This window comes from Rhineura floridana, chromosome 8 (genome assembly GCF_030035675.1).
Source record: "Rhineura floridana isolate rRhiFlo1 chromosome 8, rRhiFlo1.hap2, whole genome shotgun sequence".
NCBI classification, from domain to species: Eukaryota; Metazoa; Chordata; class Lepidosauria; order Squamata; family Rhineuridae; genus Rhineura; species Rhineura floridana.
The window spans coordinates 2,797,180-2,823,278 of NC_084487.1; the positions used below are offsets into that span (position 1 = coordinate 2,797,180).

The 26,099-nt window shown below is 48.8% G+C and overlaps 1 protein-coding gene and 1 pseudogene across 2 annotated transcripts; both read left to right on the forward strand.

Moving 5' to 3' along the window:
- The first annotated feature begins 101 nt into the window (after positions 1-101).
- Positions 102-25,752, forward strand: NCAPH2 (non-SMC condensin II complex subunit H2). Of its 2 annotated transcripts, XM_061637990.1 has the most exons (22): positions 102-278; positions 557-629; positions 1,500-1,681; positions 2,116-2,217; positions 3,096-3,151; positions 7,480-7,561; positions 8,793-8,864; positions 10,480-10,559; positions 10,693-10,847; positions 11,936-12,031; positions 13,013-13,134; positions 13,240-13,311; positions 14,552-14,618; positions 15,025-15,132; positions 16,354-16,407; positions 17,260-17,330; positions 17,698-17,797; positions 19,450-19,518; positions 22,249-22,304; positions 23,747-23,848; positions 24,296-24,445; positions 24,624-25,752. In XM_061637990.1, the coding sequence occupies exons 3-22, from the start codon at positions 1,574-1,576 to the stop codon at positions 24,762-24,764; spliced, it is 1,863 nt and encodes a 620-aa protein (XP_061493974.1). In that variant the 5' UTR covers positions 102-278; positions 557-629; positions 1,500-1,573; the 3' UTR covers positions 24,765-25,752. The 2 variants fall into 2 exon arrangements, with proteins under 2 accessions (XP_061493974.1, XP_061493973.1); XM_061637989.1 differs by lacking the exon at positions 557-629 and having other exon boundaries at positions 103-278.
- LOC133363467 (5S ribosomal RNA) lies at positions 687-794 on the forward strand (annotated as a pseudogene).
- Positions 25,753-26,099: the final 347 nt, after the last annotated feature.

Sequence of the window (26,099 nt, forward strand, 5' to 3'; positions counted from 1 at the left end):
GAAGCCGAGACGCGCCCCCAATGGAGCGGCGGATGGAGCTGGACGGGGAGGCGGGGCGAAGGGCGCGAGGGGGCGGGGCTCGCGCTCGGGAAGGAGAGGACGACTTATTGCGAAGGCGCCTGCGGGATGTGTCATTGCGGTGGGACGCCGGCGCTCGCCTATGGCGTCACTGGTGTGGCGGGCGGGAAAAAACAAAATCGTAATCGCTGTCGCTCTGTCGAGGGGGGAACCTAGCGCCGAGGAAATTCGTCTTCCCCTTGTCTTCCCGCGTCAGATGGGTAAGCGGGGGGGGGGCCCTCTTCCGATCCCCATGGCAACGGGTTTGGGGGATGTCATTTCAGGGAAGGTGACCACGGAATGCACTCCGCACATGCTCAGGAGCTGCCTGCTGTTCTTCCTTCCATTCGTTCATTCATTTCCTTGCCCCAGCCCTCTCACCTCTTCTCCTGAGCTGTACAAGCCTAGGGGGTGCCTGCAGGTGGCAGATACTGATGCACTTAGGCCACTTTGGACTTAAGGTCCTTAGGGGATCTTCCACTTCCTTCCCCCCCTTTAGATGGCAACGTGAACTGCTCCGCTGAAGTGCACTTCTGAACCTGCCTTGGCAGCAACACTGGGGAGGGCGAGAAGTAAGTCTGTGTTAAACCCTGCCCAATATCACAGAATAAGCCTAGTTCGAAGTTCTTGGCTACGGCCAAACTACCCTGAACACGCCTGATTTGGAAGCTAAGCAGGGTCAGGCCTGGTTAGTACTTGGATGGGAGACCCTCTGGGAATACCAGGTGCTGTAGACTTAGAAGGAAGGCGATGGTAAACCACCTGCGAATACCTCTTACCGTGAAAAGCCTATGAATATATATATACATAAATTCATAGGGTCGCCATAAGTTGTAATCGATTTGAAGGCATATAACAACAAAACAGAGTGGTTCTTAATGAGCAGCATTATGCAAGTATGTAGTTTGTTTTAAACTTCTAAATAATGTGTTTTATATTGTTATGACCTACTGGTGAAAGGGGGATAATAAATATAATCATAAGTCACCTTGCCCTTTATTTTTGTTTCTTGTTATTTGAATCTTACTTCACATGTTCCTGCTTGAGCACTTTGCTCTGCGGACTCTGCTCCAGGTGCGACATAATGCTCATTCCACACTTGTAAGAAATCGTTCTTCTAGTGTGGCAGCACCTACACTTTGGAACTCCCTGCCTATTGACATCAGGCTGCGCTGTATTCTTTTTGGTGTCTGCTTAAAGCATTTCTTTTTTGGCAAGCCTACCCAGACACACAGATGCTGATGTGTTTTAATCTCCTTTTAGCTTACTACTGGTTTTAACTGATTTAAGGTTTTCAAGTACTTGTTTTTAACTGCTTTTGTTGATAATTTTAGTATTTGTTGTAAACTGCTTATAGGTTTTGTTATAACAAAGCAACATATAAATTTTGTTAAATGAATAAAAACAAAATAAAACAGAAGGTTGACACATTTGCCTTTCAGACAATGGGCAGACTCTGAACCATTAAACCTAACATGCATTAAGCTGCCAGAGTGTCTGCACTGGGTTTGCTGCCATGGAGGATGTGGAGCCGCGCTTTATGCACTTCCTGCAGCCCATAAAGGACCTCACCAAGAATTGGGAGGTGGATGTGGCAACTCAGCTAGGAGAGTACTTGGAGGAGGTAAGCACAGCTCTTTGCTCCTTTTCTGGGGGGGGAGGGAGATGCTGGGCAGCTGGAATTTCATTCTGACTGTGGACCCTCCACCTCTGGAGTGTGGGCTGAATATACCCTTCTAGCTGAGGGGCTTCTAGCAAGGAGTAGAGTCAAGAGTAGCCTCACAAGGTTTACACAAAGTCCGAGCCATGCCATTCCTGCTACAGGAGGTGCAACTTGTCTTGCAGCTTCATCAGCTTCCTGTTAAGTTGGGATGTAAGCAGTGCCCTCAGTTGCATTTTGACAGCGAGGTTCCATGTGACAAAGACTGATGATACCTTCATGATTAGAAAACAAAAAGACAAAACCCTCGTTTCTATTTGAATTGCAATTTGCGTAAATAGGCAGAGTCTCTTATTCCCCTTATGTTCACTTGTGACTTCATGTTTTTAATTCCACAGCTCGACCAAATCTGTATTTCATTTGATGGCGGCAAAACCACCATGAACTTCATAGAAGCAGCGCTGCTGATCCAAGGTTCTGCCTGTATCTATAGTAAGAAGGTGAGGAAAAGGTTATTGGGATCACTCAGCCTGTGGAACTAGAAAGGAATATTTCAGCTCAACAAACCTTGGTGTTCTTCAGCTCCTGAGACATCATAGTTAATGTCAGGAGGGAGAAAGAATATGGACTCCTTGCTGGAGGATGTTTTCCTAAAGTGTTATGATGGTGTTACTAAGCTGAGACCCTCTCCACTTCTTCCTGGCCTGCCTCTGTCTGCAACATGCGTGTGCATCTTTCATCTCCAAGAACTAGAGCAGAGAAGATCTGTGGGATGTCCTCGCGTTTGTTTAATGCAATCATCCCCATAAGGGAAAAATAGGCAATATACTTTTGGGTATGAAGTTTTTAGTCCAGGAGGTAATTGCTGCTGTGACTGCATCCCAAAGAGTTCTTTAGTTCAGGACTTGCACAGACAGTGCTGCAAGGATTCTCACAGGCAGCACTGGAAAGATTTTGGAGGGCTGTCTGTTCATTGATCTGACTGCAGCTAACTATAGACAAAAGAAGACAGTTTTAATCTTGCCACCAAATACCCCAATACTCTTTCTGTGGCTCACAGAAAAAACGGTAGCATTTAAGGCTGAAAGCATGTATGGAGTTACCTTGTACTGGATGGACCAAAGGTTGATTTGGCTCTCAAGTGTTCTCTGGCCCTGCTGCTAGACACCATTTTAACCAGAGATGCTGGGGACTGAACCAGAGATCTCAGGTGTTCTGAGCAAGCCCTCTGCCACACAGCTGGAAAGAACTGTAGGCCTTCCTCAGCATTGCCAGGAAACGTGCTTTTGTCAGAATCTGTCACCTGTTTGAACCCTGTAGAAACAAGAATTTTCTTGCAGAACCCTTATTCTTCCTCCTGTTGCTTTTATTTTCTCAGGTGGAGTATCTCTACTCATTGGTCTACCAGGCACTTGATTTCATCTCGAATAAGAAGTGAGTGCAACTTTTTGGGGGGTGGGAGGGGGATGGATTTTTATTTCCAGAGACTGCCAGAGTTCTTCCAGATTCCTCACCTTCCTCTGCCCTGGCTCCCTGCTGCTCTTAGTTATTAGCCAGAATAGTTCTTTGTTCTTCTTGAGTCCTTCTGGAGAAGGGTCTTGGTACAGCCTCCTCTTTTTTTTTCTTTAGACAAATCTTTCTGTGGTTTTCATGTTACTGAAAGTACTCTTTTGCAGCAAAGGAATATAATAAAAATTTGGTTAGCATCGCTTTTTAGCTTCCTTTTCTGGAAGTTTTCAAGAACAGGCATTGGAAGTGTTTTAGGTTTAGGTTCTCATATTCTGGATGAGCTGATTTGTTTTGTTCCTTCTGAATCTTTGCTGCTGCCGGTATGCATAGCTTTTTGTTTGCTTATTACCTGACCCCCTCATGTTATGACCACAGGGCTAGATGTCTCCACTATTTCTTTTTCTACATGCTTTAAAAGAGCAATTCTGGAAACACAGCTGCCTGACACAGCAAGGGCCTCTTCAAATAAAGCTACTTTCAGACGTGTACTTTCCAACCATCTGGTTGGAAGTAACCAGTAGAAAAATTATTATACTTCCTGATTCTTCTGACCATGTCCAACCAGTCATTACTGCAGCACCAAGAAGGTAGAAGGTTCTGTGGTACCAAAGAGACAAAAGACTGAATCACAGAGCCTTTACTGAGGTGGGGGAAATTGCCATTGAGGGCTGTCCCCATCATTCCTTCCATTTTCTTCAGAATTCTACTCGCAATTCTATTATGCGAGTGTGATCCATGGCAGTGGAATCCGCTCGAGGTTTTAGTCCAAACTTTGATGGAAGCACCTTGGAAAGTTCAGACTAAAAACTGAAGTGGATTCCGCTGCCCAACTGACATGGAGCCTCCACTGATTGTTTGGCAAGCTCAGTGCAAGTTAAGTCCTGGTTTCTTTTTCTTGCCACTTAGAGATTTTATTTTTATTTATTTAAAATACTTATACCCCGCCCTTCTTCCGAGGAACTCAGGGCGGCTCACAATTAAAACAATAAACAATCAGAACAACCAATATGCATGTTAAAAACAGTTAAAAATAGATTAAATCAAAATAGATTAAAATTATAACATTTTCAGTTAAAAGCCCGCCTAAATAAAACAGTCTTCACCTGGGCGCGAAAGGACGATAGCGAGGAAGCCAACCGAACCTCGCTAGGGAGGGAATTCCACAATCTAGGGGCAGCCATCGAAAAAGCCCTATTCTGTGTCTCAGCAAGAAGAACTTGAGAGAAAGACGGAATAGTAAGAAGGGCCTCACCGGATGATCTTAAAATCCGGACAGGTTCATAGAGGGAGACACGGTCTGATAGATAGCCTGGACCTAAGCCGTATAAGGCTTTATAGGTCAAAACCAGCACTTTGAATTGTGCCCGGAAACAGATTGGCAGCCAGTGGAGCTGGTATAGCATAGGAGTAGTATGTTCTTTGAACCCAGCTCCAGTTAACATTCTGGCTGCCACTCTTTGTACCAATTTAAGTTTCCAAGCAGTCTTCAAGGGCAGCCCTACGTAGAGCGCGTTACAGTAGTCTAATCGGGATGTAACTAAGGCATGTGTTACCGTAGTCAAGTCTGACAGGTCAAGGAACGGGCGCAGCTGGCGTACTAATCTTAATTGAGCGAAGGCACTCCCGGCCACAGCAGAGACCTGCGCCTCCAGGCTCAGAGTTGAGTCCAGGAGTACTCCCAAGCTGCGAACTTGAGATTTCAGGGGGAGTGTAACCCCGTCCAGCACAATGCTAGGTCCTTCATCTGTACTTTAGTTGTGCAAGGAATTTCTCTCCTTTTCTGTCCATCTTGCCACCCTGGGGTCCTGCTGGGAGGAAGGGTGGGATATAAATCAAATAATAAATAAATGTTTAAAGCTGTTAAAGCTCTTTTACAAAAAGGGTCTTCAGCATGGCTCCAGCATGAAATATAATCCAGATAAGATTGGGGCACTGTTCGTGGGTGGTTTCCTAGACTGGATGGATGGGATGTGGTCTGCTCTGGATAAGGTTACACTCCCTCTGAAGGAGCAGGTTTGTAGGTTGGGTGTACTCCTAAATCCATTACTATTGCTTGAGGCTCAAGTGGCCTTGTGGCATGGAGTGCCTTTCATCAGCTTTGGCTGGTGGTCCAACTGCGCCTCTGTCTGGACAGGGACAGTCTAATGTCTGCTGTCTACACTCTGGTAACCTTTAGGTTAGACTAGAAAAGGTCCTCAAATGCAAAGATGTATCGCTGAACACCAAAGTCAGGATCAGTCAGACCATGGTATTCCCGATCTCTATGTATGGATGTGAAAGTTGGACAGTGAAAAAAGCGGATAAGAGAAAAATCCACTCATTTGAAATGTGGTGTTGGAGGAGAGCTTTGTGCATACCATGGTCTGTGAAAAAGACAAATAATTGGCTGTTAGAACAAATTAAACCACAACTATCACTGGGAGCTAAAATGATGAAACTGAGATTATCATACTTTGGACACATAATGAGAAGACATGATTCGCTAGAAAAGACAATAATGCTGGGAAAAACAGAAGGGAGTAGAAAAAGAGGAAGGCCAAACAAGAGATGGATTGATTCCATAAAGGAAGCCACAGACCTGAACTTACAAGATCCGAACAGGTTGGTTTACAACAGATGCTCTTGGATGTCGCTGATTCATAGGGTCGCCATAACTCGTAATCGACTTGAAGGCACATAACAACAAACTGCAATGCTTTATATGTGGGGTTTCCTTTGAAGATAGTTCAGAAAGTGCAGCTGGTGCAGAATTCAGCAGCTAGGTTGCTGACCAGAATAAGTCAGTCTGAACGTATAGTACCAATTCTGACATGACTGCACTTGCTGCCAATTAGTTTCCTGTCTCAATTCAAAGTGCTAGGTTTGACCTATAAAGCCTTATGCAGCTTAGGACCTCAATACTTCAAGGACTGTCTGTCCCCATATGAACCACCCTGGACCCTGCAATCTTCATGTGCCCCTCCACGGGAGGTTTGGAGGGTGGCAACACGAGAAAGGGCCTTTTCAGTGGTGGCCCTCCAGCTGTGGAACATTCTCCCCAAGGAGGCACACCTGGCGCCATCTTGATCCATCTTTGGGCACCAAAGACTTTTCTTTTTATCCAGGCCTTTTGCCCTTGATGAGTGCGGTCTTGGCTATTGGTGACCTCTTCTAGTGGGGTGGGTGTATACCCACCCTTCATTTGTATTTACAGTAGGGCCCCGCTTCTCGGTGTTCTGTTAATATGGCGCCAGTGGGGTGATCAGCTGGAGGGGGGGCTGGAACTCCCCGCACTCCAGCTGATCGCACTGGAGGGAAAGATAGCTGTAGAGTGCTACAGCTGATCTTATCCTCTGGGGCAGTCAGACTCACACACTCCAGCTGATTGTGCCCGAGGAGGGAAAGATCAGCTGTAGCGCGCTACAGCTGATCTCCTCTTCTGGCATGATCAGACTCCCTCTTGAGCTGATCGCGCCCGTGGAGGGGAAGAGCTGATCTTCTCCTCCTCTGGTGCGATCAAAGGATTAGGTTCCAGACCCCCGCCCTACAGCTGATCCACTTTTTGGCGGTTTTCACTTTCCGGCGGGGGTCTGGAACCTAACCTGCCGTATGCGTGGGGCCCTAGTATATTCGTTTTGAAGCTGTTTATTTTAATTGGTTTTTAATTGTTACAATTGTATTTAGGTTTTATTGATTCTGTTGTTTTTAACTACTTAATGTAAGTCGCTTTGGGTCACCTTCGTGAAAAAAGCAACCAACAAATAATAGTAAATAATAGTAACCATTGGGAGAACAGCAGATATGTCTCCATTGTCCCTGGAAACAATGCCATTGGCCACCGGTTACGCTGTGCTGAAACGAGGTGGAAATTCATCACATGATGTTTCATTGTTCCTTTTACCGTGATTTTAGGGTTATTTTTATTACCCCAATTTTAATAAAAATCCCAGGTAGATCAGATTTATTTTACTTAGAGTATTTGTTATCTGACAGGAACCCCCAAGTCACAATAAAAGTAGCCAGCTTTTTGCAGCAGCTATCGATTGTGGAAAAGTAATGATTAAACAATTCTCATTTTAATATTTTAATTTTATTGTTTTAATATGCAGTAAGAGGGAATCTCACAAGTGTGATTATGTTTAATGCTTCTTTTAAGTATTGTGCATTTGTGTATTTGTATATGTTCAGTTTGGTCTATGACTGTAAATAAAAAATCAATCCATCAATCTGTGCTGATTTCCATTTCTTTGACTCTCTCTATCCCCACCAATTAGGCGTGAGAAGCAGCCTGCATCAGTAGGAGAGGATGGGAAGGATGCAGATGCTGGCAATGGACCAGCAGAAGAAGAGGAAGAGGTGCGGTCTAGTGCCGTGCGCATGGGAGTGTGTTCATGGTGCCTCTTTAGTCACAATGCTGTACTCCTGACCTTGAAAGGCAACAATGGAAACTAGTTACAAATGGATTCTGTCAAAACAGTAGGACAGTGGTAGTTTCGTCAAGAGTTTGTAGTAGGATGTATTTTTGGGAGGAAAGGGCATAATTGATGGGATGGACAGGGTAAAGCTCTTGGGCAAAGCCATCTCCCATTTAAGCTCTCCCATTCATTGAAGTCTTACTGTGAGGCCCAGATCTGGCTGCCTTGGAAGTTAGTACTCAGCCTATGGAGGGGTTTAGTCTCTTATATTTTGTGATACAGTTGTGAGATAATTTTAATGACTTTGGGTGTCTAGACATTATAAAATAGAACATGGGGGCGGAGAGTGAAGAGCTTTCATGCATTTGATTGCTGAGCTTGTAGGGCTTTCAGATGTTTCTTTACACCTTGAGAGCTAGAAGCTTGGCTTTAATTTTTGTTCTTAAAGGTAGCAGGAGACTGCTTCTGGTTGTACAAATGTACAGTAAAATGTTGTCAGCAATCTCTTTATATTGCCGCCCTGGCCTCCTGCTGGGAGGAAGGGCGGGATATAAATCAAATAATAAATAAATAAATAAAAATATATCACTTCCAGAGGGACAGCCATGTTTGTCTGTTGTAGCAATAACCAACGAAGAGTCTTGTAGTATTGGATTTATACCCCGCCCTTCCTCCCAGCAGGAGCCCAGGGCAGCAAACAAAAATGCTAAAAACTCTTTAAAACATCATAAAAACAGACCTTAAAATACATTGAAAACAAAACAACATTAAAAACAAACAAAAAAGCTTTTAAAAAGAGTTAAAAATATATTGTTAAAAAAAATGAAAAAGCATTTCTAGTAGTACTTTAGAAAATAATACAAAATTATTATGACATAAGTTTTGTGGACTAGCGTCTACTTTATTAGGTGCATCTCTCTTTCTATGGTGTCTCGACATCCATAATGTTGTTTTGAAATTGTAAGCTGGTATGAAGCTAGTGCATGCGGTAGGCTACAGATTTCTCTTTCTAAAGTGGCAGATGCAAGGCCAGCGTCTGCATTCCCAGCAGGTTGCTGTGTAGCTTCGGGCAGGCCCCCTTCCTCCTGCTGCCTGCTAAGTGGGGAGGAGATGCTCTTGCTTGCCCAGGGCACGTGTGCCGCTGATGGGGTTTCTCTCTCCCCGCTCTGTAGTTCCTCTCTTTGGATGACATCCAGGATACCAGCAGAGCAAACATGGACTTGAGGAATGACCAGAGGCGCAGTGTGAGTGGCTTCTTCTGAAGGGGGAGGGGAGGGGGTCAGGGATTCAGGGGTGCTCATGGCTCCCATTCCCAATCCAAGGCTCTTGTAGCATATTTTTGAGGGGCGGAGGAGGTGAGCTTCGTACAAGTCTGAGTTTTTTCTTCCTGGGACTATAGATGTTGAAAAAGTCGTGAGTGGTTCAATGTGTCTCATAAGTAACCACTGACTGTGGTGTGGGTATAGGAAGATGTAATAATTAATTGAGAGGCAGAGACTGAAAACAACTCCACCCACCCCAACATCCCCGTTCAAAGCCAGCCCATGTGATAAAACCTGAATTCACAGGAAGCCAGCTGGTATCAAGCAAGATTGCTGACACTGAGTGGCAGTGACTCTCCAGGGTTCACACAGGGCATTCCTGCGTGCCTGGAGTAAAAGATGTTAGACTGACAGGCACACGGGAGAGAGCCTTTTTTGCTGTGGCCCCCAAGCTTTGGAATACCCTACTCCAAGAAGTCTGCTTTGCTCCCTCCCTGTTGGTTTTCCGGAGACTTCTGAAAACGATCTTGTTCCAAAGAGCCTTTGGGAGGGACTGAAGGTAGAGCCTGACACTGATTTTATGCCTTTTGTGTTAATTTTTACCTTTGTAGTCCCTTTAGTACCAATCCCTGTGTGTGTGTGTGTATTGTATTGTATGTATTTTAATTTATTTTAATGTTTTTGTGATTTTACTGCTTACAGTTTTATTATGTACATGTTAGATTTTATTTTTGTAAGCCGGCCTGAGTGCCTTATTATAGGATAGAAATATTTTAAATAAATAAATTAAAACTGAAGAGACCAGAGTCTGAACCTGGAGCAAAGCATGGGCTTTACTACTACTGAGCTACAGCCCTTACCCGAGTATCTTGCTCATTTATGTTTGCGGCTATCATGCAGCAGTGAGTTCCATAGGAGAATAATATATTGTGGGCTGCTTGCTTCTGGGCTTCTAAGAGTTACCAGGCCAGCCATCCTTGGAAATACTGGTCTTTTTATGCTTATGTGATTTCAGCCTCCCAAGTCTGGGTTGGCCGTCTTTCTGTCACTCTCTTGTTCCTTCTTTAAGCAGAGAGCCCTAATTGTTTATACCTTCTTTCATTAGGAAGCTGATCCATCCAATTTTTACTTTCCTGGGCTCTCTCCAACTGCACTGCATGTGGTTTTCTCCTCTGACATCAAGGGTGGGAAGGCCTGTACCACAGTGGTAGAGCATGCAGAAGGCCCCAGGTTCAAACCCCGATGGCATCTCCGGGTAGGGCTGGGAAAGATCTGTCTGAAACCCTGGATTCCTGCTGCCAGTCAGTGTAGGCAGTACTAGGCTAGATGGACAGCGTCCTGTGTTCCTGTGATACCTTTGGTATCTTCCACAATTTCTAGCTAGATAAAAGAAGGACCCTTCAGCAGCTAACGAGTGACACCCAGCAAGTGGTTCTCTGGGCTGCCTGCTGCTCTAGATGGGGATGGTTGAGTCTCCAGGAGGTCGTAGACGTTCCCTGCTTCCCTTCCCCAAAGCGCAGAGCAACAGATGACTTCTCCTCTTTACCCCCATCCCTTCTCCCCAGTTACATTAGAGTCCACTGTCTTGCTTTTCCAGACGGTCAACATTGTCCCCTTGACTCCCATGGCCCTGGTTCCAGCAGAGGAGGCAGAAAAGAAGGACAATCCCCTCTTCAGGTAAGTCTCCTGCCCTTCTCCTTACGGTCTTTTATTTTCCTTCCCGCTCACCCTCGTCGGAGGAGATTATCGACGCCTCCCGGCTTCCAAGGCTTGGCCGACAGTCTGAAAGGATCCCTATGTTTCCTTGCAGCAAAAAGGGGGAGATCCTGGCGAGCCGGAAGGATTTTCGTATGAACACGTGCACCCCGCACGCCAACGGCGTCTTCATGCTGGAGCTGGCGGGACTCTCGCCCACACAGTGCCCGCCGGGGAGGAGCTGCGAGTGGGGCTGTTGGAGCTCCATGGGTAGGGGCAGGCGCGTGGCCCTCCTTCCCACCACCAAGTCCTTCTGCTCTGCTCGCTCAGTTGATCTTGTCACTTTTACTCCAGAGCTTGGAAAAGTTACTTGTTTGAACTACAACTCCCATCAGTCCCAGCCAGCATGGCCACTAGATTGGGCTGATGGGAGTTGTAGTTCAAACAAGTAACTTTTCCAAGCTCTGTTTTACTCACATGAGCAACTGGGGTGATACAGCTACAGAGTGACCTTGCTGGGTCAGACATGGTGGCTTCTAGTCCAGCAGGCCGTGTCCCACGGTGACCAGCAAAATGCCTCTAGGCAGCCCACAGGCCAGGCAGAGTTGCAATAGCGTCATAGCAGAGCTGTCTGTGAAAAAGTGGGCTGATGTGTGTACTTAACACTGACCATTGGTAGCGACGCTAAGTGAAGGCTTTTTAGAATTAGTTGCCAAGTACAGGGTGCCGTTTATGACTTGCATTCAAACCAGGAAAGGTTGGCTATCTGGCTAGTGTGGACTGAAGTCCTAACTGTCCCTGAGCTCATAGGACCCTTATTCTTTAAGGCAGGCCTCGGCAGACGAGGATCAACTGGTTGATCCCTGGCTGTTTTGCAGCAGATTTGCAGTAGATTGCCAACAACAAAAGGACATTGCCTACCTAAATCAGGCTTCAGAAATGAAGAAGGCTAACTGGGAGTGGACTCCTGCGTGCAAGGACTGTGCCAGCTCAGTTCAGTTCTGGTTCAGAAAACCTGTTCCTAGACTCAGAATGTGCTCATCCAGAGGCACTCTGTTTCTTCATTCTAATTGCATGTCTTTTACATGTGGCCCTGGTTGGTTGGAACAGATCTTGGGGTTCTAGTAAGACACAAAGTAGGCCCAACAAGTCTGCCCGTCTCTGTGCTTTCAAGTGCGGCTGCGCTGATCTGTCCTTTGGCGTGGGTGAGGCGGGCTGCGTGGCTGTGTGTGTTGCCTTGATCTACTCTGGAACCTCCCTTCGGTCTATAGGTGCCAAAAGTGTCAGTGTGGTTGATGGGGAGGGCGGGTCGTAACGCTCTTGGGGCCCGCTCTCACACCCTTCTCCCTCTGCCCTAGGAGTTCAGGGTCCTGCCCCAGCAGCTGGTTCCACCCCCATGGAGGTCAGTGTGTGTGCAACGCCTGTTCTTGCCCTAAACTTCTCTGGAGAAGGAGGTGAGTTGCATTCTGCCTTCCTGCACTGAAATGCAACAGGCAGAGAAGAAGCGATGCACAGAGTCATAGGGGGCTAGCAGAGCACGTGGCCCAAATCCTAGGCTGGAGAAAGGATAGCCCCCCCCCCAAAAAAAATAATGGCTTCAACCTACTCTGTTTCTTGAAAGCCTTTTGGGAAGGACATCTTTTGGTTTTTTAAGAGCATTTATATCCTGAATTTCAGCCAAAATGGCTTCCAGAGGAGCTTTCATACAACCAGTTAAAACGAGACGGTTCCTACCCTGCAGGATTGCTGTCTGGAAAACATGACACAAAAGGGGGGAAAGGAAGAGGAGGGAAAACTTGGGGAGCAATTCTAACAGTTAAACAGCTGTCCTTGTGACCTGCTGGAAGGGGAAGCGAGTCAGGGAAGGGAGGAGCTCAATGAAGCTGCTGTTTCAGCAGAGAGCCAATGGCATGGCTCCCACGCAGCTGCGGCCTGCTGACCATGGAAGGCGAGAAGGTGGCCTGAAGGGGGCGCTCTCTCAGCAGAGCTCCCCCTCACTCCTGCAGCTGGACTCAGCTAGGCAGCTTACAAGATCGCCAAACACCCAAGAGGCCAAGGCCCAGTTGGCAGGCCTGAAGGTTCTGAGAGCAAAAGCAGCCTGGCGCCATCCCACAGTGGTGTACCAGACAGACTAGGGGAGCGTAACTGGGCGCCTTGCGGAAGAGCAAGCCCAGAGGGCTCGAGCGTGGAGTTTGGGCAGGTCTCTGCTAGGCCGTGATGCTGCCTCGTCTGGACTTGGCCAAGGCCCTCCCTTTCAGAGCTGCTGCAAGGACGAACAAATAGATAAAGCAGGTACTGGAGAGCATTTCCATGGGGAAAAATGCAGCAGACATAGATGGCTGGAGGAGTGGTGCAGTGAGAGGGTGGCCACCCCCAGAATTGCTTTCTTGCAGGGTCGGAATAAAACCTTCCTCTTCTCTTTCTCGCCCCTGAAGCCGGTACAGCAGCACCGCCGATTGACGAGAATGAAGACTGTGATAACTTCCTGCCGGATGTTCCAGAAGAGGCGCCGGATGCCTCCCCAGCTGGGGCTGAGGAGCGTGTGGAGCATCAGACGGTATTTGGCAGGAGAGGGGGAGGGCTGGAGGTTGTTTGTTCCCAGCTGGGAGTCTGCCTAGCTGATGTGATGGACTGTTAACAGTCCTGCCCCCCTGTTTTCTAGAGTGTCCCCCAGAGGAAAGGGTACATGCTGAGGGAGAGGCCCCTTGCCCTGGATCCCAATGCCCGCATCAAGGTAAGGGAACAGAAATGCCCTGCTCTTGTGACAAGCGACATGCACAACTGGGTTTCAGTTGACAATCTGTTACAGGACTGTTGAACGTCCTGCATATGGGCTCCTGCTGGGAGGAAGGGCGGGATATAAATCAAATAACAAATAAATAAAATATGTCAGAGGAAATTAGAACATGGGGTTAGCCACGATTGTGACCGTCAGTGTTGCTCTAACGTTATTCAGCACAGAATCTTCAACAGTGTTTCTCAACCTATTTGTTTTCTGGAGTGACTTGAAAATGGTGCACAGGCTGTAGGTTTTGCCTTGTGGGAATCTGATCCTCGCGTGATAATTTGTCACTGACCGTCTTTAGAGATGACAGACCTCCCCTCCCTGCTTCCCTCTGCCCACTTTACACTGGAGGATTCCAGTGTTCTGCCTTCGGTTGGGGTGAACGTTTGCCTGCTGACTTTTCCAGGCACTTGAGTTGGCAGCTGCTGCTCCTATCTTGAGACAGGGTGGAGGGTAGGAGGGATTAAGGAAGTTCCTTGCTGGAGAGAGAGAGAGAGAGACCAGGGAAGCTCATGAGCTGCCATGTTGGATCAGCATCGGAGTGTCGCTTTTGTCTCCTTTGTTGCCATCCTTGTCGTTTCATCTTCCCTCTGCAAGCTTACTGTCATTCATTTGGGTGTAGAATGGGTGTCCTACAGTGCAGAGCTCTGGTTTTCCCCTCCCCCTCCTATTTCTAGCAGCAAGCTTACATCATCCAGATAGTAGCTCCTAATGCGTCACCCAGATATTGGCAGCAGGTTCAGGATAGGCAAAAGAAAGGACTACCTCACAGAACAATTAGGTAACGTAGGGAACTCACTGCTGCTAGGTGTGGTGATGGCCAGTCGCTTAGATTGAACAAACAGACTTCTCTTCCTCCATGAATTTATCAATGGCAAGGACAGCTAAGTAGAACTTCCAAGCTCAATGGAAGTATACCCCTGAATACCACATGCTGGGCACAAGCAACAGGGAGTGGCAGCTATCCTCACGCCCTATGTATGTGGAAGATTCAGGATGTGAAACTGTGCTGGACAAAGATGGACCATTCTTGCGTTCTCTTCTTCGTATCTGTGCAGAGGGGAGAGGCTTATCTTGTTCCTACTTCCTGCGTTACAAGCCCTTTAAGACAAACCCCACTGCTGAGCCCTGGCCCTAGGCCTGCCCCTTGACACACACCACCTGCCAGGTGCCCCTGTTTCTCTTCCAGGAGATGCTGGACCCTTGGCGCAGCCTTGACCCCTTCAGCTTTTCAGATGACAAACCTCTTAAGAAAGGTACACGGAAGGAGGAAGGGGAGGCGGGGCCGATTGGCTGCTGGGGATCCCTCCCTAGCTCCCTCCAAAGGATCGGTTGGACCCCCACATGGGATGTGAGAAGAGGTCCAGCTTAAGAGATCTTATTTTGGGGCACGTTCTCATGCAGTAATATCCTGTGGCAGCTCTTGATCCCTACCGAAGCTCCTGTGTCGCAACTGATGTCGAGGGCAGGGGGAGGAGAACAGAATTCTTTGGTATTCCAAAGACTAAAGACCAGAAGATGGTGGCGAGGGTGGCAGAGGAGGAGTGTTGGCCTTGAGCTCTTGGTGGTTGTTTGGGGACCTTTGTTTCTCCCTCCATCTGCCAAATCCCAGATACAAGAGAGACCCCCTCCTTCACCCACCCACCCTCTCTCTGGCTTCAGGCAGGCCCTTTGCAGTGCCACGTGGCCTGGACAACTTGCCTGGCACCAAGCGGAAGAGGAGGCTGTCCAGCAAGCTGCAGGAGTTCACAGTGTGGTTTTCAGCCACCGGTGAGTGCCACGGGGTAAGGGTGCAAGGGCTGGATGGGACCTGAACTTCCCAGCACAGGATTTGTCTTGGCCTTGTTAGCCCTTTCTTAGGGGATCGAGGTTGAGGAAGCCCTTAACATGCTGTATCCAAGAGGCTCCTGTTTCAAGATTACACCTTGTCCTCTAGTGTGAATGCAGGTGCTCCGTTCCACCCCTCCCCCAAAGCATAGGTCAGCTGGTGATGGTGTGCGAGTCTCTTCCTGTATTCATTGCTATTGCACTTCTTAGGGATGGGGCCATAGCCCAGTAGGCAAGGATACACTTTGCATGCAGAACGTCCCAAGTCCAGTCCCAGTCTCCTCCTGATAGGGCTGGGAGGGTCTTCTCTCTTGAAACCCTGGACAGCCACTGCCCATAGGTCTTGATGTGTGTGGCTGCAAAAAAGGCAAATGCTATATTAGGCTGCATTAACAGAAGTATAGTTTCCCAACTGCGTGAAGTAAAGTTCCCCTCTATTCAGCACTGGTTAGGCCTCATCTTGAATACTGCGTCCAGTTCTGGTCTCCGCACTTGAAGAAGGATGCAGACAAACTGGAACAGATTCATAGGAGGGCAACAAGGATGGTCAGGGGACTGGAAACAAAGCCCTATGAGGAGAGACTGAAAGAACTGGGCATGTTTAGCCTGGAGAAGAGAAAGACTGAGGGGAGATATGATAGCACTCTTCAAGTACTTGAAAGGTTGTCACATACAGGAGGGCCAGGATCTCTTCTCGATCGTCCCAGAGTGCAGGACACAGAATAATGGGCTCAAGTTGCAGGAAGCCAGATTTCGACTGGACATCCGGAAAAACTTCCTAACTGTTAGAGCCATAAGACAATGGAACCAATTACCTAGAGAGTAGTGGGCTCTCTGACACTGGAGGCATTCAAGAGGCAGCCAGACAGCCATCTGTCGGGAATGCTTTGATTTGGATTCCTGCATTGAGCAGGGGGTTGGACTTGATGGCCTTATACGCCCCTTCCAACTCTACTATTCTATGATTCTAGACACCAGGGAGCTAGGTGGACCAATGGCGCCACTCAGTATAAAGCAGGCTCCAATGCCTCATGGTTTTGGCCTCTGACTACTGCACCATCTGGCCCTAGAATGCCTTTGTGCCACCCTGAGCGGAGAAAGAGGCGGAGGGCTACTAGGCCAGAGAAGGCTCAGCCTCTAACCCTGCTTGCCTTGTCTCCGCAGAGCACGACAGAGCCGGCAACCAGAGAAGCAGGAGGAAAGGCCCAACGTTCACTGGTGAGTGGGTGGGTGCAGCTTGTGGGGCTGGGCTGGGCAGGGGGAGAGCACTCCTCTGGTCCCTTTGCTGGCTGGTTTTCCCTCTTCTGCCGCCTGGGGGTCCTTTGGAGGAAGGGTGGGATATAAGTAGTAATGATTCTGGCTCCACTGTGGGCATCTTCTCGATTCCCCTACAGCAGGCCGCCCTCCCTGCACTCCCTGGGCATTGCTTCCTAGATCTCAATGTTTAGCTCTTCTTGGGGCAGCACATTGCTTTCCAGCCCGGTGTAGCTGAGGACTGGTCAGATCCCAGGTGGCTCCGCAGCCGGTGGGGGCACCGACTGAACTTTCATGCTACTACATCCTGCATGTCCCCACAGGGGTGGGAGGGCAGGCGGGCGCCTAGAAAGCTTTGCCCCCAAAGAACTGGTTGCTGCTGTGAGGATCAATTGTATATCAGCAGCAGCACAAAACGTGGAAGGTGAGGAGCCTCCCTCCAGAGGGTCTGCAGAAGGCATGGCAAAGATGCGCAGTGTAAAGAGGGAGGAGAGTCAGTCGAGAAGAGAGCTGAGCTGAGGTCTGGCTCGGTTGGGGAGGATTTGTAAAAGAAACAGGCTTGAGAAGGGATGTGGGAGACTGCCATGTTAAAAAGAATAAAAAGGGACGGGTGAAAACCTTCCGGTCTTGAGGGAGGCAGCAAGGCAGAAGTCACAGAAAGGCTGAAGAGTGGCCTTTCAGTGCTGCTTGTCAACATGCAAAGCTGTTGCTCAGAGATGGAAGCTGGTAGCTGGGGGAGTGCAGGGCGAGAGGAGCTGAAGCCTGGCCTTGCAGATGGCCCCGATCCTCTGACTCTCTTCTTGCGTTTCTGGGCAGATCTTGAAGTCCTCTACTGGAAACACGTGAAAGAGCGCTTGGCTGCCCAGCGGAAGCTGCAGAGGAGAATGGTGAGGAGAGGGGGTAGGGTTTGTTTGCTCATTCATTCGTCTTTTTAACCAACCCGTATTAACTGGTGTTCTGTTGGTGTTTTTATGGATACTTTTGCTGATTTTTTAAAGTGTTGCCTTGATAGAATTTTATGAAAGTGCGGATTAGAAATACTTCTGTTTTCTTACACCATCGATATTCTGTCAGTGCACTCAAGGCAGTCTAAAAGAATGGAACCCGATCTAATAGGCACATGGTACCCAAATAGGAAGGGGTGCTGCATGTGGCTTGTTCTAACCCTTGTAAACAAATGAGAATTGACAGACCCTGAGCCAGAAGGGATGGCAAAAATGGGCCTGGGTTTTACTTTTTGTCTTTCCCCTGAAGCAAGACCCGCTATTGGCCCAGCCATTTGAGGAGCCCGAAGCCCTGGAGGAGGATCTCCGGGAGGATGGCGCTGTGGGCGATGCCGAGGATGGAGGGGCAGGTACGTCCGCAGTCTTGGAGCATGGCTGAATGGTGAGGATCTCTTGGGCATCCCCCACAACCCCCTGCCTCTGTCCAGCCCAGGGTTGGCAGCTCCAGCCTCTTCTTGGTCTCCCAGCTGGTCTGAAATGGCCCCCGTTAAGTCAGAAATTCTCTTTTCTTGCAAAGATAAGTCAAGAGGCCTGTTCGATTCTCCTTTATTGGAGAGGCCTCCAGAGAAACAGCCACTTCTAAGTTGTCTCTGCTCTCCCCACATCTTCCCCTTTCTCACCTTCAATTTTAAGCCAAGAAACATATGTGGGTTGGTGGTGGGTTGGTGGTTCCCAAATTCAGATAACTGGTCAGTTGCCTGCTCTGGATGGGGTTGTATTCCCTCTGAAAGAGCAGGTCCGTACTCTGGGGGTGCTCCTAGATCCATCTTTGTCGCTAGAGGCCCAGGTGACCTCAGTGGCTAGGAGTGCCTTTTACCAGCTTTGGCTGGTAGAGCAGCTGGACCGGGATAGCCTGACCACTGTTGTCCATGCACTGGTAATCTCCAGGCTGGATTACTGTAATGTGCTTTATGTGGGGCTGCCCTTGAGGTTGGTCCAGAAGCTGCAGCTGGTGCAAAATGCATTGGTGAGACTGCTCAGTGGGGCAGGGTATCGTCAACATGTCACCCTGCTGCTGAAAGAATTACACTGGCTGCCCATTTCCTGCCAGGCTAAGTTCAAAGTTCTAGTTCTGGTGTACAAAGCCCTATATAGCTTGGGACCAGGATACCTGAAAGACTGTCTTTTCCCTTATATACCCAGTGGATTACTGCGCTCTGCAGGTGAGGGCCTCCTGCAGATACCATATCATCAGGAGTTTCGTTCTGCACAATATAGGAAACGCACCTTTAGTGTGGTGGCACCTACCCTGTGGAATTCCCTCCCCTTAAATATTAGACAGGCGCCATCTCTGTTATCTTTTCGGCACCTTCTGAAGACCTTCCTCTTTCAACAAGCCTTTTACGTAGAAATCTTATCCCATTGTGCTTCTGTGTTGGAATTGCTTTTTTAAATGTTTTTAAACCTTTTCTTTCTTTTTTTTAAAGATGGTTTTAAAGCTTTTAAAATATTTTTAAAGATGTTTTGTTTTAACATATTTTAAAGTCTGTTTTTATTATGTTTTAGAGGGTTTTAATGCTTTTGTTTGCCGCCCTGTGCTCCTACTGGAAGGGCAGGATATAAATCAAATAATAAAAAAACCACATGCCCTGGGGCGTGGTCAATAGGGAGTGATCCCTCCGTTATTCCTTCTCTGGGAGAAGTGACATCCCCCCTCCACCAACCTCTCTCTCTTTCCCCCATCTCGCAGCCAGCTTTGGCATCTGCCGTCGACAACCATTGATATTGCTGGGCTCCAACCCCCATCACCCCTGACATTTGGCCATGCTGGTTGGGGGTCGTGGGAGTTGTAGGCCTCCTGTGGTTATGGGAGTCCAAGTTCCTCATCCCTGGTTTAAAGTAACCAATGGGATGAGGGAGCTGCCTTGGGCATGTTTTGGGGGAAGTTGATTCGCCCAACATTCCCCCTTGGCAATCTTGGGGCCCATTCACCACCAGCAAGTATTTCTCCAGACGCTCCCTAATTGCACTTGCCTCGACTGCCGTCTTTCTCCTTCCACAGATGACTTTCTGGAACACGAAGATGTCTCCCCCATGGAAGCCCCAGAAGAGGCCCCAGAGGGCGTGAGAGGTAATAGGCAGGCAGTGTGGCTAGCCAGAGAAGAGGGCTTCTGCCTGTAATTCCCTCCCCTTCAATATTAGACAGGCGCCATCTCTGCTATCTTTTCGGCTCCTTTTGAAGACCTTCCTCTTTCAACAAGCCTTTTAAGTTGAGACCTATCCCAGTCTGCGTCTGTGTCAGAATTGTTTAATATGTTTTTTAATAATGTTTTTAACCCTTTTTTAAGGTTGTTTTTTAAAAATGTTTTTAACGTTGTTTTGTTTTAATGTATTTTAAGGTCTGTTTTTATGATGTTTTAAAGTGTTTTTAGTGTTTGTTTGCTTCCCTGGGCTCCTGCTGGGAGGAAGGGCGGGGTATAAATAAAATAATAAATAAATAAATGAAAAGAAAGAAAGAAAGACAGAGTGGGAAGCCAGCTGGTCCACCCATGGCCATTTGCAGAGGAGTGGGTGGCTCTTAGATTCAGCACTGAGCTGCTGACAACACTGTATGCCAGCATTTGTAGCCCAGGGCTTTTGAGGTTTGTGCCAAGGAACCCTGTGTGGGGCACAGCTGAATGCTTTGGCTTGCATAATTTATGACTGTGGTTAAAGAAACAAGCTGTAATCATGTTCAGCCTGCGGCAACAGGCAAGCATTCAAGCAGGGAAGCTTGTGTTCAGGAGTGCAGCTTGCTGGGTGTTGGGGTTCAGTGGGGAGTGGCCTGCCTTTGCAAAGGCTCTTGCATGGGCACACTGGCTGCCACCTCTAGTGACCTATTCAAGTGGCAGTGAAGTCCAGTGGCTGTAAAGCTTGGTGGTTCTATGACTCTTCAGTTGAGAACGAACTCCCCTTGTCACGGATCCATGCCGCAGCTTTGGGGAAGACATGGACTCTTGTCAGTCACACTTCCCTCTCTGTAAAATTGGTTGTTTTGAAGAAGAAATGCATTTTTTTAAAAAAAACCTACTTACATATGGGACTGCCTTGAAGTTGATTCCAACTTATGGCGACCCTGTGAACAGGGTTTTCGTGGTAAGCGGTATTCAGAGGGGGTTTACCATTGCCTTCCTCTGAGGCTGAGAGGCAGTGACTGGCCCAAGGTCACCCAGTGAGCTTCATGGCTGCGTGGGGATTCGAACCCTGGTCTCCCAGGTCGTAGTCCAGCTCCTTAACCACTGCACCACACTGGGTCTCTGTTCGCATATAATAATTGACAATCCTTTAGCCCTTCGAAGGCTCCTGCACCTTTCAGGATATTGATACAAGTAAAACGAATGCAGTGATAAAATGCTTTAAACATTGAGCAATGAATGACAAGCCGTAAAAGCTGAAACATCTCTCTAGCCGCCTGAAGGTCTTCCTAAAGAGGGGATGGTCTTGACAAAGCAGGCAGGGGTTCTCTTTACAAGAGAGTAGGCCAGCTTGGGCATAACGCTCCTGGCTTTATAAATGAAGTGCTGGGCCGGCACGTTCCACCTCCCATCCGTGCTTGAATCTGCTACATCCAAAACAAAGGACGTCACTTTGCCAGCCAGGATCTGAGACCGGGTTCAAAATGTGGTTCCAGATTGTGACAAGTAAACCCACATTAAGCCACAGTTCCCCATTTTGGATGCAATATTGACATCAGGCAGGTGCCTTCGCTGGATTCCTTTTGGTGCCTGCTTAATTTTTTTTTGTTTAGGCAAGCCTTTCCAGACACACAGATGTTGATCCGTTTTCAGCTTTTTCATTAGTAGCTATTTTAGGTGTTTTTTTTAAATTAATTACTTGTTTTTAACTATTTTATTGATAATTTTAATGTTTTTTGTAAACAGCTTGCATTCTTTACATTCAAGCAGTATATGAATTTTGTTAAATAACAGTAAGATTGACATCTGGAGTGCTGAAGCTGGTACACGGGGAGGGGGGGGCGCATGTGGTCCCTCCCAGTTTAGTCAACCATGGTTTATTCAGCCAGGAATGCTGCATCCAAAGCGACCCACTTTAACACCTTCTGCAAATTAAAAGGCGCAGCAGTTGATTACACGCTGTACAGAGTGCAGAGCAGGCCCAGCCATAGGGAGGGCAAATATGAGTGAACTGGGGAGCAGGGCTGTGGAGTCGGAGTCAGAATTGTGGAGTCAGAAGCAATTTGGGGTGGAGTCGGAGTCGGTAGAAATGTACCGACTCCGGCTTCAAAATAAATTTTGATTGACAAATTTTTTAAAATAGAAATTCACAATGTCAAAGAAGCTTCCCACGAAGTCAGCTGTAGTTGAGCGTTTCACCATAACTCAGGATGGAAAACATTTTGTGTGTCAGTGTATGACACAGGACCCAGAGGAAGACAAATGCTGTGATGCTAAGATCAGCGCATATTCAGGCAGCGATAAAAATGCTCCTACGAGAGCTTCCGATTTAAAAAGACATTTACAGCCCTTTCCAGGGCTGTGGAGTCAGAGTTGGAGTCAGACAGTAGAAAAATAGTCGGAGTCGAAGGTTTGGTGTACCGACTCCACAGCCCTGCTGGGGAGGGTTGGGCTTGCTAAATGACAGGGGAGGGATAAGCTAACTGAATGTCTATGTGCGTCTCTCACACTCACACTCACACACACCCCTCTCCTCTGCCTTTCCAGGCAGTTCTTTCTAGCTTCCACTCCAGCCCTTGGGGCTGTTTTGGGGAGGCTTTTGGGGGTGGGATGTAGACAGGGTGGCTGTGCAAGGCTATTCCAAGATGCTTCGGCGTGAGCTTCTTAATTTCTGTCTTTGCTTGCAGATCCTGCTGAAGTCCCCACCTCCCTCAGCTACGAGGAGCTTGTGCGGAAGAACGTGGTGCGTAGCACGAGATCTCAAGCCTTGTGAAATCGTTTTGTTGGCCACCCTGGGCCTCTTCAGGAGCAAGGGCAGGATATACATTTAATAATGAATGAATAAATAAAATATGTATTTATTTGTTATTGACATCTCTGCCCCACCTGTCTTCCATCATGGAGCCCCAGATGGCATTCATGTGGTTCCCAGGCGGTGTCCCATTCAGGCATTGGCCAGACCTGCGTAGCTTCAGCAAGCTGAGGGTGGCCTTGTGTGCCTTCAGACCCATAGCTTGGGACCTTATTGGGGCTAGGCTGTGCTGAGACACACTAGTTGTTACTCTCACTTTTCCTCCAAAGAGCTCAGTGTGGCCTACGTGGTTCTCCCCGTCCCCATTTTATCCTCACAACAGCCCTGTGAGGTAGGTTAGGCTCAGAGGCAGTGACTGGCCCAAGGTCATGGCTGACTGGGGGTTTGAACCCAGGTCTCCCAGGTCCCTGTCCAACAACCGAACCGCTGCGCCACAGTAGCATGTACGATTGCTTCTCCTTTTTTGGGGGGGGGAAGAGGGGAGAATACTCCATCCCCATGCTTAATCAAGAGCCACCATGATACCTGCTGTGCTGTAGCTATGTTGACTTCAGTCCCTCAAGCAAAGAAGCTGTGCTCTTTGGATGACTTATTTCTGCCTGCCATGCTGAGGATGCTGTGAGACATGCAGCTAAATGTAAATGGCCTGCCTTCAAGTCGCTCCCGACTTATGGCGACCCTGTGAATAGGGTTTTCACAGTAAGCGGTATTCAGAGGTGGTTTACCATTGCCTTCCTCTGAGGCTGAGAGGCAGCGACTGGCCCAAGGTCACCCAGGGAGATTCATGGCTGCGTGGGGATTCGAACCCTGGTCTCCCAGGCTGTTAAAATTGGATGTCTGCATTGGGGCTGCAGAGAGCTCTAGCCATACATTTGCCACCCGGGGGGGGCAGCTTTTGAGAACAGCAATGGCGATTGGCCATGATAGTTTAACGAGTGCTCCACATTCAGATGCAGTCTACCCCTAAATACTAAATGCTGGGGATGAGCCAGAGTGCATGGCAAGTGGCACCTGGAAACCGTTTGCTGGGAGGCCTTTTTTTGGGGGGGGGGTAATGCTGCTCCCCGCCCACTGCCTCTCACTCTCTTTCCCAAGTGGCTTCCCCCAGGAAGGCAGATGATGCTGTTGAGTGTCTTGTGTTCTGATGGCTTATTACGCTGTAGTAATTTGCCTAGGGTTGGGATTAGCAATCGGAATGACTGGAGAAATAGCAGCTGGCTTGCACTGCAGCCCCTGAGCCGCAAAAAGACCAGCCACCGCCCTTTTTGTGGGGGGAGGAAGGCGCAGTGCTCTGGGTCCACCATCCGCGGTTCCAGGGTAAAAAAATCCTCCCTCAAGCCACCCTTTTTCTCTCTCTTTGCATGCTCTCCCAGGAGCTGTTCATGGCCCACTCCCAGAAGTACGCTCGAGAGACCGTTCTGTCCCGCCGTGTCCAGGACTGGGAGGAGATGATGGGGCCGCAGCTAGAAGAACAGGTGAGGCATGGCTGGGGTACTTTGGGATGGACGTGGCCCTCCAGGGCCTTATGATCAGGCCCTTCACATTCTCCTCAGGCCACACCTCTCGCCAGCCCTGTGCCCTGCTCCTCCTTAGCTGGAAATGCATTCAGGATCGCTTCTCTTGCTTGCCTGGATGGAGAGGGGTGTGTGGGTGGGGACGGCTGTTGAAACTTCTGGCTTGTGTGTGGCTGGAACGTCACTTCAGAAAGGGAAGAGCCACCCTGTCGCTGTGCCTGCGTTTTGCCTCTGGCCAGGCCCACCCCTGGCATATGTGGTTGCCCATGAGGGACACTCTGGCTGGAAAAGGTTCCCCACCCTTGAAGGCAGGAGTGGGGCGGCGTGGTGTCCTGGAGGGGATGGGGGCAGAGTCTGGTGGAGGTGGCATGCGGCGTACCTAATCTGCGCGCTCTCTCTACTCACAAGGAAGCACATGCAGCCTTCGACATCCACCTCTACGGGGACCGCGTGGTGTCCCGCCTGGGCCGTGTGGGCGAGTGGCGCTCCTTCGCCAGCCTGGTGGCAGGAGAGCCGGCCTTCGAGGTCTGCCGCTGCATGCTGGCCACCCTGCAGCTTGTGAGTACGACGGCAAAAGGCCAGGGGGTGGGTGAGTCTGACACAACCGCTAGCCCTTTTTGTGGGTTCAGTGAGGTGAAAGGGTCCACCTTGACTGCTGTGAGAGAGGCACGGAGACCCCTTCCTCCAACTAGCCACGTGTGTGTCTCTGATCCTTGCAACGTCTGTCTTCTTCTAGGCCAATGACTACACAGTGGAAATCTCCCAAAAGCCTGGCCTGGAGGAGAGCGTAGACACCATGGCCCTGCGCCTGCTGACTCAAGAGAGAGCCCACCGGCGCTTCCACACCTACACGGCTCCCTCCCTCGCCCAGCAATGACATTGCTCTTCCTTAGCCACCCCCCACCTCCAAACGCACACACTGTGTACGCATCTGTATATATATCTGTATATCTCTGTACAGCTTCTGTGTCCTAGTCGTTCTTCCCTGCCCTGACTGACCCTTCACCTCCTCTCTTCACTTTGCTGCAATAGACTCTGTGTGTGCTGGAGTCTCGCTGACTTTCCTTTTTGGGCGCTGGGACCAACTGCAAGGGCAAAACTGGGGATCTATCACCTCCAGCATTCTGTTACCATCAAGGGGGAGGGAAACTTGATGCCCTGGTGAGATCAGGCGTAGGATATAAAAGCCGATGGACCCTCCCCCCCCTCCTGGTCAGCCCTAACCTTCACCTGCTGAAATTAGAAGTTTAAAGGTGCCTCGTGGGGCCTCTTGCAAAGCCCTTTGGAAGCTGCTTTGTGCTGCTCCACCTCCAAAAATTTGGGGGTTCAAGGAGCAGTGTGGGGAGGAGGCAGCTTCCTTTGAAGGGAGACCACTTCCTCCTCGAGTGAGTTGCACTCCTGCAGTCCGTGAGCTGATGGACGGATGGGACTGGCCTTGCTCCAGCAAAGGAAAAATTGGTAGCCTGCCTTCAAGCCCCAGTTGTTCCTCTGAAGCTCTGCCCTTGCCTGTCCCACACATGACATCATGCATGATGTCGGAATGCATCTCCAACTTGGTGGGTTTGCATGGGGTTAAAGCAGATAAAGAGGTAACCTCCAAGATTCCTAGGTTGTCTCCTGGTCCTTTGATCTCCGTGCCGACCTTTCTTCTGATTAGACTGATACTCTCAGGGTCGCTGACCTCATTTCCAGGGCTGCCTCCACCTCCGTCTCTCTTGGGGAGAGAAGTCTTTCCTCTCCCCCCCCCCCCCCAGCATGAGATCAAAGACCAAGGATGGATCTCTGCACCTCCAACATAGTGAGAACCAGGAACTCGTTTATTATAGACAATACTTAATAAAAAAAAAGTTTTCTTATTTTCCTGAGCCTAGAGTCCAAGTGTGATTATATCTAGGAACGAGGTGTGCTACTTTAAAGAAGGTTCACGCAGAGAGAGGTCAGCATTTTGTGCTGTCTGCCAACAGTTACTTACGGGGTGGCTGGATGAGGCTTCTCTGAAACGGTCTCATAGGCCAAATGGGGAGGCTTGATGGGCCAGGTTTGGCTCGTGAATTGGAGGTTCCCCACCCCGATTTACAGGCAGCAAGAAGGCCGCCTGAAGCCTGGGTGCTTGGCTGCCTCTTCTAGAAAGAGGGGATTGGGGATTTTTGGTGCCATTAGTGTATTGCTTGCAGTGCAATTTGAGGAAGGGACTGGTCTTCTGTTATTAAAC

Coding starts and splice junctions, on each gene's coding strand:
- NCAPH2 (XM_061637990.1), top strand. CDS start 1,574: ATGGAGGATGTGGAGCCGCGCTTTATGCACTTCCTGCAGCCCATAAAG. Junction 16,408..17,259: donor GAAAGGCCCAACGTTCACTG/GTGAGTGGGTGG, acceptor GTTTCTGGGCAG/ATCTTGAAGTCCTCTACTGG. Junction 22,305..23,746: donor AGCTTGTGCGGAAGAACGTG/GTGCGTAGCACG, acceptor ATGCTCTCCCAG/GAGCTGTTCATGGCCCACTC.